This window comes from Colobus angolensis, unplaced genomic scaffold (genome assembly GCF_000951035.1).
Source record: "Colobus angolensis palliatus isolate OR3802 unplaced genomic scaffold, Cang.pa_1.0 Scaffold21, whole genome shotgun sequence".
In the NCBI taxonomy this organism is placed as follows: Eukaryota; Metazoa; Chordata; class Mammalia; order Primates; family Cercopithecidae; genus Colobus; species Colobus angolensis.
Window position 1 is genome coordinate 985,760 of NW_012115266.1, and position 9,606 is coordinate 995,365.

The 9,606-nt window shown below is 54.8% G+C and overlaps 1 protein-coding gene across 1 annotated transcript; it reads right to left on the reverse strand.

The window, feature by feature from the left end:
* Positions 1-748: 748 nt before the first annotated feature.
* On the reverse strand, positions 749-2,660 carry MYEOV (myeloma overexpressed). The gene is given in 7 exon segments (XM_011942307.1): positions 749-1,697; positions 1,700-1,775; positions 1,777-1,832; positions 1,835-2,172; positions 2,174-2,234; positions 2,237-2,430; positions 2,527-2,660. Coding segments are annotated over 6 exon segments (741 nt in total). The 5' UTR covers positions 2,397-2,430; positions 2,527-2,660; the 3' UTR covers positions 749-1,647.
* Between the last annotated feature and the right edge of the window lie 6,946 nt (positions 2,661-9,606).

Sequence of the window (9,606 nt, forward strand, 5' to 3'; positions counted from 1 at the left end):
GAACTCCAGAGGTCGTTGCGACGGAAGTACAAGGAATGAGGGGGCCAAAGATGAGAAGGAAGCGGGGCACGTGGGGCGTGGCTCGCAAAGCCCCCGTTACCTTCTGAGCCCAGAGCTTGGGCAGGGCTTGTGACCAGACAGAAGGGAAGATTGCTGAACACTGGGGGTTCCCGCCTTGCAGACAGTCAGCTTTGGGGAAGTCACAGGTCCCTCTCCCTTGGAATAGACAGGAAAGCCCCTCCATCCTGGGTGTCTGGGGTAGGGGAGTGAGGCAGGGCTGCTCACCCAGCCGCCTGCCTGGGACCCCCAAGCTTCCCCTTAACCCCCAACTCCCCTCCCAGGCAGGCTCTTCACCTCTCCCTCCTTGCTTGGAACGAATGGATTCTGCTGTCCCTTTAAAGGGACCTGAGTCAGAGAGTTAAGAATGAAACTGACTCATGGTGGAAGGGGTGGTCACCAGCTGGCCAGGCGCCAGGACTGCGGTGGGAGAGGAAGCCAGGCGACCGCAGCTGCCTGTGTGTGCTCTGCTGCAAAGGGCAGAAACCACAAAACCCCATTTGAAATTCCGCCGTGCAGTGCGTCTTGTGTAATGAGGTTACCCCTCATAATGGGGGCATTCAGGACCCACACGGGCCTGGGGGCTGGGGGCCTGCCCCCCAGGGCCAGCTGATGCTGATGTCATCTTCAGTCAGGAGTACCCCCTCCCTTGATTAAGAACTTAAAAAAAAAATGCACCAGGAAACTAGAGTGAGAGCCAGAACGGAAGTCTTGGTTTTATTTATAGCTGATAACTTACATCCGGCCTGCTCCTCGGGAAGCACAGCAGGGAGGACAAAGAGCCCAAAGGAGCCGGTGACAAAAATGCCCAAACCCCTGAGCTAATGTGGTGGCTGAGGGCAAGGCTAAAGCTCCCTTCTGAGCTACCCAGCAGCCAAAGCAAAAAGAGAAACAGGGTCCTGCAGCATGATGTCACAGAAAACCAGGGACCCTGGAGCCTGGGTTCCAACAGGAACCTTACATTCTGACACCTTAGATTCTGATTTCTCCCGGAAAATGGAGAGAAAAATACTGAATTGGTTAGGAGGGCTATGCAGCACACCCAGCACAGTGTCTGGGTGCGTTTCGGAGGCCCCACCAGTCTAGAGTCTACGAGAAGGCAGCACAGGTGCCTCACTCTCCACGCCTGTGCACACGGCAGACATCACTCGTGGACTGCAACATGCTTTCTTGGAGCCAGATTCAGCCTCATAGCCCCATTGCACAAGTTCTCCAGGGGCTACCACCAATGCCCCAGTCGGCTGGAGCTGAACTTGCATGTCCTCCCAGCCTCTAACCAGCTAAGGAAAGGACCAGAAGGAGCTGGGTCATCGTGATCTTCCCTGCACCTGGCTCATGCCTGCACCTGGGAGATGCTCGATAAAAAATTGTCTAGTTAAGGAAGAGGCAGGGAAGAATGGGAGAGAGGAGAAGGAAGAGGAGAGGGTAGGAGAGTTGGGAGAGGAAGCTTGGACCTTAGGCAACTTGCTGAGCTTCTTTGGGCCTCAGTTTCCTCATCTGTTAAGTGGGGATTTTAGTAGCTACCTCATGGAGTCATTCTGAGGATTAAATGAGGCTGGGCATATAAACCACCTGGCACACAGGAGGTCCTCAACAAGTGAGGATGATGAGGAGGAAGAGGACGAGGGGGTGGAGGAGGAGGGGGAAGTGCCTGACACTGGGGGTGGGCACACGGTGTGCCCCACCTGGCCAGTCCTCTTAACTCCCATGCCCCACCCCACCCCTGGCCTCAACTGTCACCACAGTCAGCCAGGACCCAGCCACCCCCAGAGACAGCCCCAGGTGGAGCAGTGAGGGGTGCAGTGCCGGTGGGGGGTCAGGCGTGCTCTTCTTCCCCTTCCACAGTCGGGGCAGCCTGATTCTGCCAGGGTCATGCAGAGTGCCCCGGCACCGGTCAGAAGTCCTCACCCACGTGAATGCAGAGCCACACCTATGCGCGCCCACGTAATTTCCGTGGAGACCCCAGGCCACCCATGCACCTTCTCAGGGCATGAGCTAACGGCCTGCTCAACACCCACTGGAAAGGCTTCTCCCAGGGGAGCAATGCCCGCCACCCTTACAGACTGACTCCCAGAATTCCTGTTCCCAGTGCCACACAGAGTGCCTGGTGGCACTGGCCTGGGACACATTCACGTCTTCTGCCTCCTGGCTGAGCCCTGCACCTGTCTGGACACCCTGTCTCCCTTGTTTCTCTCCAGGTCATTAGCTCCAGCAGCAAACCACAGAGACACAAATGCTCCTCTCACCGCAACACACAGGGCCTGGGAGAGACAGAAGAGGCCCCGGGATGTGCCAGCGTTGGAGCCCTCCACGAAGTGTCCGGTCTGCCGAATGAACATGAGTGACCAGTCCCTGTCTCTGGTGGGGACAGACAACAGACAAGAAAACCAATGAATAAATCAGACATCAGCAGGTGGCATTCACCCACCCGCGAGAAGAGGATACCAGGGTCGGGGAAGTGTCGGCACCTGGTGGAGGTGGAAGGTCAGGAAGGACGCACCACGGAGACGATGACACCAGGAGGAAGACTGTTCCAGGCGGAGGCAACAGCGAGTGCAGAGACCCGTTGGGAGAGCTGGGGTGTGTGTGACGCAGACCCTGAGGGCCACGAGCCAAGGGAAGGAGCCAGATGCTGTCCTAAGTGCCGGGGGAAGTTGTAAGAGCTGTTAAGCGTGGCGTGACATGGCTGGATTTAGGGTCTGAGATTAACTTTCCTGCTCCCGAATGGACTCTGAAGAGAAGGAGGATCCTACCTTCCATAACCCACCCCGGGAAGGCACCGACCTCCTTGACCATGAGGAGGATGAGAGGCCGCCGCCCTGTGCCTGGGTCCCCATGACCTCCAGGGTCCCTTCACGTCTTCACCTCACAATCCTGGAAGCTGGGACCTGCCAAAATCCACGAGGCAGCCTCAGCCTCCCTGTCTCTGGGGAAGGGGGTGGGCTGCCTTCTCCTCCTGGTTTATAGCCACAGAGGACTCCAGGCACAGTGGTCCTCAGCCGCCTCTAGGGACCGTGGGGACAGCTGCCCTCTGTGTGTGACAGTGGCTGGGCAGAAGCCAGCTGGGCTGTCTTGGGTGGGGCCTGGAGGCCTCTGGCTATATAGCACCACCTTGGGGGGCTCCAGGTGGGAGGGGCCCTGGGCAGCTCAGCAGAGGCTTGGTCACTCCTGAGCCGTCTGTGGGTCCTACTGGTCTGTACCCTCAACCCCACCGGCCCGCACTGGTCATGCCCGGCTCTCACAGGATGATGGCCCCAGCCTTGTAATGAGTCACCTGCTGCCCCTCCAGCTGATCCCCCACCCAGCAGCCACAGAGCTCTCCTTAAAACATAAGAAAGACCCTGCTTCTTACCTGCTCAGATCTCACCAAGACCCGACCACCTCACTCCAGATAAACTCCAGACTCTTCACTGAGCCCAAAGGCAATGAGCAGAAGTGCCCAGAAAGCACACAGAGCTCAGCAGGTGGTGAGGCACCAGACCCGAGTCACTCAGGAGCTGAACAGGCCATCCCTGAGGCCATGCGCGCCCTGGCCCTGCAGGTGTGACAGCCGAGGGTTCCACGACAGGGGGGTGGGTGGGAGCTAATATGGCTGGTGAAAGCACTGGGTTCACTGGGGATGGCATCTCCTGCCCTCTGTCCAAGGTGGGGAAAAAGTCAGCTTCAGGTGAGGGAGACCCTGGATGCCTGGCTTTGGGCTGGCTCCCCACTCACATGGCCTCTCCCAGGCACACTTTCCTGCTTTGTAGGGATGTGGGTTTGCAGGACAATAACAGGAGAATCAAGTCAAGAACTCAGAAGGGGATAGCCAAGGTAGGCGGAGCTGCCTGCTGGGTGGGACTAACCCAGGTGGGTGGGGCCGCTTGTGAGTGGGGCTAGCCCAGTTGGGTGGGGTTCCTTGGGGGTGGGGCTAGCCCAGTTGGGTGGGGCTCCTTGGGGTGGGGCTAGCCCAGGTGGGTGGGGCTCCTTGGGGATAGGTCTAGCCCAGGTGGATGGGGCTGTCTGGTGGGCAGGACTTTCTTCCCTGCCAGCATTTCCCTCTCTTGGTTAAGTAAGGCCAGGGCAGAGCCCACACATGGTTATGCCCAATCTTAAGGCCAGCCCTGGGTGAGTTAAGACTCCCCAGCTCAGCTGGGTCCTACCTGAGGGGAACCTACACAGCCAACCTCCTCAAGGATCCTGAAGCCCCAGGAGACCATGGGGCTAGGGTGCTATTCATTCATTCATTCATTCACCTATTCATTTATTTACTCACTTCTCCACCCTTTCCTGGGTAATATTAAGAATAATAGTGGGCCTAGGAGTATAGAACATTCTTAGGGGTTTCTTGCAAGCCAGGAACCCTAAGAACAAGTTATGTAACCCACGTGGTCTTGCTGTGAGGGGTACGACCGCTGTCCTCACTTAACAGATGAGGAGCTGAGCCACGGAGGCCTCACGGCTGGGCAGCTGGGAGTGGACCCCCACAGACTGGAGGGAGATGGGCAGGGGCAAGGGGTTCTGCTGGCCCCAGGCCTCTTGTACACATCTTGGGAGGTACTAAAAATGGGTACTTGCTCAAGTCCCACTCTTCATTGAGCACAGGGAGCTCTTGGCCCTTCCCTCCTCCTCCCTTTACCCTCACCCCCCAATTCCATATGGGTGTACTGAGCACTTGCTAAGAGTCAAGCCCGGCACTAAGTGGGGCACACACACAGTAGCAACCCAAGGCAGCCCTCCCTGCCCAGCTCTCCAGGACACTGTTATCAATGCCAGCAGGAAGCATAGAGAGGCCAGGGGAAGACGGGCAGTCAGGAGGAGCCAGCAGAGGGGAGAGAGGGACGGCAGCTCAGTGCACCTGGACCCTGGTGGAAGCTGGACTGCGACCAGAGACAGGGCTGCAGCCCAGAGCTAGCCCCAGACCCACAGGGCCTCGAGGGGCTTCACAGGTTTGTCAGGGGTTTGGACTTTATCCCGAGGGCTGGGGACCCTGCAAATTGCAGAGACTGGGCTATATTTGGCATTTTAGAAGCCTCCCCCAACCACAGTGGAGGGGAATTGGAGGGAGTGTGAGAGAAGGTTCCCATGCTCACCTAGGTGGGCGATGATGGTGAGATAGAGGGTGACCCTGATAGGGCTCAGGGACAAATTAAAGGTGAGGGCCAAGGAGAGGGGTATGCAAACAGCTCCCAGGAAGATGGTGACACCAGTGAGGTGGGGAGACAGGATGGCATTTGGTTCCTGCTGAGCTGGAGATGCCTGTGCAAAGCTTCTAAGATACCCAAGGCAGAATCTGCAGCTCCTGCAAAGACAAGAGCTCTGCTCTGCCCCCAGGGAATCAGGGGAGGTCTCCCCAGTGCCCTACTGGGGCCTTCAGAGCCCCTGTGGGAGCCTCCCCCAACCCAACCACCAGCCATTAGCGCCACCTACCGGATGCTCAAGGCAGGCCCCCAGCAACTTGCTGAGGGCAGATCCTGATGTGTCCCCATTTTAAAGATGAGGAAACTGAGGCCAGGACACAAGATGAAGCCTGTCTGAGGTTACATAGAGGTGGAGGTGGCATAAGACCTCAGTTTTGCCTTCCAGATCCTCTCCAAAGAGCCCCATCTGAGAGCAGATGGAAGAGGGTGGTGTCAGGAGATACCTCATCTCACTTTTGTCTGCTGTCAGCATTCCAACAACCCTACATTCTTTTGTGTCACTCAGTCTCACCATAGCCTCACTCTGATTATCAAAGCTCATCTTTTGGGCTGATATCTGCTTCTGGGACCCCCAACAGCCCACCTGGGTCTTGCTGGGGAGGACTATAGAAATCTGACTGTCCCAGCTTGATTTTCTCCCTCTGTCTTCAACATTCAGAGTGCCAGCCCACCTGTTAAATCATGACGAGTTTGTGATGGTGATGGTGATGATAGTGATGATGGTGATAATGATGGCGTTGATGATGGTAACCATGATAGTGATGGTGATGATGGAAAGGAAATGGTAATGATGATGATGATGACAATGACAGTAATAGTGATGAAGGTGATAGTGATAATGAGATGATGGATAATGGTGGTGATGGTAATGATGATTATATGATTATGATGGTGATGATGATGATGGTGGTGATGATGGTGATGGTGATGATGGTGGTGATGATGGTGGTAATGATGGTGATAGCGATGATGATGATGGTGGTGATGGTGGTAATGATGATAGCGATGATGATGATGGTGGTGATGATGAGGGTGATAATGGTGATGGTGATGATAGTGGTGGTGATGATGGTGATGGTGGTGATGGTGATGGTAAGAATGATGATGATGATGGTGATGGTGATGATGGTGGTGGTGATGATGGTGATGGTGGTGTGATGATGGTGATGGTGATGATGATGGTGGTGATGGTGGTGATGATGATGATGGTGATAATGGTAATGGTGATGATAGTAATGATGATGATGGTGGTGATAATGATGATGATGGTGGTGATGATGATAATGGTGAGGATACCTTGTACTGAACAAGCACCACATGTCAGTGGTGTTCCGACAATATTTCATTTAATCCTCCTGACAATTTTACAAGCTAGGACTACTGTTATTCCCATTTTACAGAGGTGAAAACTAAAGTGTAGAGTAGCTCAGTCACATAACAAGTTAGCAGTGGAACCTAGAGGCACACTCAGGCAGTTGCACCAAGACCTGCTCCTAACATTACCCTATACTGCTTTTGGCTTAGCCTCCAGAGCTGTCTTTGTGACCCCTTCTCTGACACTCCTTGTCTGAGCCAAAAGGCTCCTCCCATCATCCATACCAGTCTGGCTGCTCTTTTGCATTAAGACACAATGAGGAAGCCAAAGACTCTAAAGGGAGGGGCACAGGTGTGCCAGTTTCCCTCAGAGCACTGCCAAGGAGGGACCACAGCTCCAATGGCATAGGCGTATGACATTCCACTTGCCACAACTCCATGCCCAACCCTCCTGCTCTGAGGGATCAGGCTGGGCCCTGACCCTGCTCACTGTGAGCAACTGGTGAGCAGCCAGCCCAGGTTGCAGCCACCAGCATGTGGGCACTGGTCAGCACATGGCATGTCTCCTGTCCAGTACTCAGGGCCTCGCTGGCCACAGTTGGACTCTGGAAGATTCCTGATGTGGACTCAGATGTGTTTGAGCCTAAAAACATGCTTTTCATTGATCCCACCCTACTTCAAATAAAACAGAAGGCTGGGTTGTTCTAAAAAACCGTGCACAGCAGCATCATCTATTGCCCAGGTCCCCAGGGTCAGGCTCTGCCAAAATTTCTACCTGCATGATCCCATTTAACCTTCCAGCTGCCCTGCCAAGTAGCCTTCACTCCATTTTACAGATGAGTAAACTGAGGCCCAGAACAGTCAGGCTGCTTCTTCGAGGCCATCAGTTGTTGGAGATCAGAGCCAGGATTCCGAACCAAGGCTGTGTGAAGCCAGTGGCCCTCTCCATGCCCCACCCCAGCCCAATATGGTGCGATCTTCTCTGGAAAAGTAAGCACTGATGCTGGATTAATTTTTAAAATTGTGGGAGGCAGAATTCTATGATGGTCCCCAGACCCACACCCCTGGTGTACATGCCCTACACAGTCCCTGCCACTGTGAATATGATGAGCTCTGCTCTATGATAGGATTGTGTTTGATGGCACCGTTGACTTGTTCATTTTGAGAAAGGGACACTAACCTGACGGGCCTGACCTCATCACATGAACCTTTTACAAGTAGGATGTTTTCTCCATCTGGTTCCCAAAGTGGAAGTCGGGAATTGGACGATGAGAACCACTGCTGACTTGGGAAAGGAAGGGGCCCACGTGGCAAGGAATGTGGGCAGCCAAGGGAGCTGAGAATGACCCCAGCCGACAACCAGCAGGAAATAGGGACGTCAATCCTACAACTGCAACTGCAAGCAACTGCATTCAGCCAACAACACAAATCAACGTGGATACAGATTCTTCCCCAGATCCCCCAGAAGGAACCCAGTCTGGCTGACACCCTGACTTTCAGCATGTGAGACCATGAGCAGAAGACCCATCAAGCAGTGCCTGCCTGGATGTCTGACCTGCAGCACTTTGAACCTGCAACTGGGGTTGTGGTAAGCTATTGAGTTGGTGGCGATTTGTTATGCCGACAGATAACTAATACAGGTATGCCTGCAGGTGGCCTCTGGGGGATCTTCGAAGGTCATGGCCCATGGGGCCTTTCCTGAGGAGGTTCCTGAGGCTTGGGTTCCTCCTGGGATGGGGGCAGGGGAGCCCACCCAGACCTGCTTGGGTGCTACAGAATTAGCAGGTGCCACAGTGAGAGCATGAGCTGTGGAGCACAGGAGGGAGGTCTTGGTTCAAATTACTGCCTTGCACCACCTCTCTGGGCCTCCCATTCCCCAACAGTAAAGCAAGATTGATGCCAGCAAGTTTTGAGAGAGTGAACTAAGTGATGCATTAAAAAGTGCGTAGCTCAGTGCCTGGCGCATAGTACGTGTTTAAGAAGCCATGGATGGTGATCAGATGCTGATCTTGACATTGTGCTATGAATATCACACACATGACAGAGGGTGTCCAGGCCAAGCCCTGTAGCACTAAAACAGGTACCTGCCTCTCTGCTTTGCTGGCTGGCGCCCCAAGTAAGAATTTCTCCCACAAGGAGCAAAACAGAAGGCTGCCTGGAGGCCCCTGCTGCTCCCGGGGCAGAGAGGGACCCCGTCCATCCACACTGGTAGAGCCACCTACCAAGGTCCTCCAGAGCCTTTCAGAGGGGTTGAAGAAGGCATTCCTTCAACAATTGCAAAAGTTACATTTTTAGAAACCAAGAGGGCCTTGCTTCTGTGACTTGGGACTGAGGGTGAACTGGACACCTGGCCCTGTGCCAGCACCATGAGAAACAAAAAGGAACCAAATCCCTGTTTCCATGCATTCTGGGAGAGAGACTCAGAGACAATGGCTGGCAGGGGGTGGGCACAAAGGTGAGACTCAGTCATTCTGTGATGGGCCCCAGGAATGGAGCCGAGGAGAGAGAGTCTTCGCGTACAGATTGTTTACAACGCAGTGAGATCAGTGCAAAGCATGGGGCTATCCGAGAGGCTGCTGGAGCTCAGAGGAGCTGGGCCAAAGGAGGGCAGGGGGCTTTGCTGTGAGTGCTGCAGAGCTAGAAGCTTTCCAGGCTGCCCAGGCGAGGGGAACCAGCCCAAGCAGAGGCAACAGGTGCATGCAGAGGCTGGAGCAGACACGGCAAGTCAGGGAACCTCAGCTGCTCAGCGTGAGCCGTGCCCACCTCCTTGGGCCAGAAGCCCCTGGACCTTGCTTCTGGACAGGATTCGTGTCCCAGCTTTGGCCCCTTCCAAAGCTTACTCAGACTATGGCTTAACTGAAATGCACTATAGACAGTGAGCTGGCAGCCACGTGGGGCCCAAGGGAGAGGCTGGAGGCTGGGAGTGGTGCCATAAAGCTAGAGGGTGTGGTTCACAGGTTTGGGTTTAGCTTTCACAGGTGTCTGAGGCCATCGGGTGACTGGGGCAATGGGTTGGGACATTGTGGGTTCTTATCTCAGGACATGTCACAAGCTA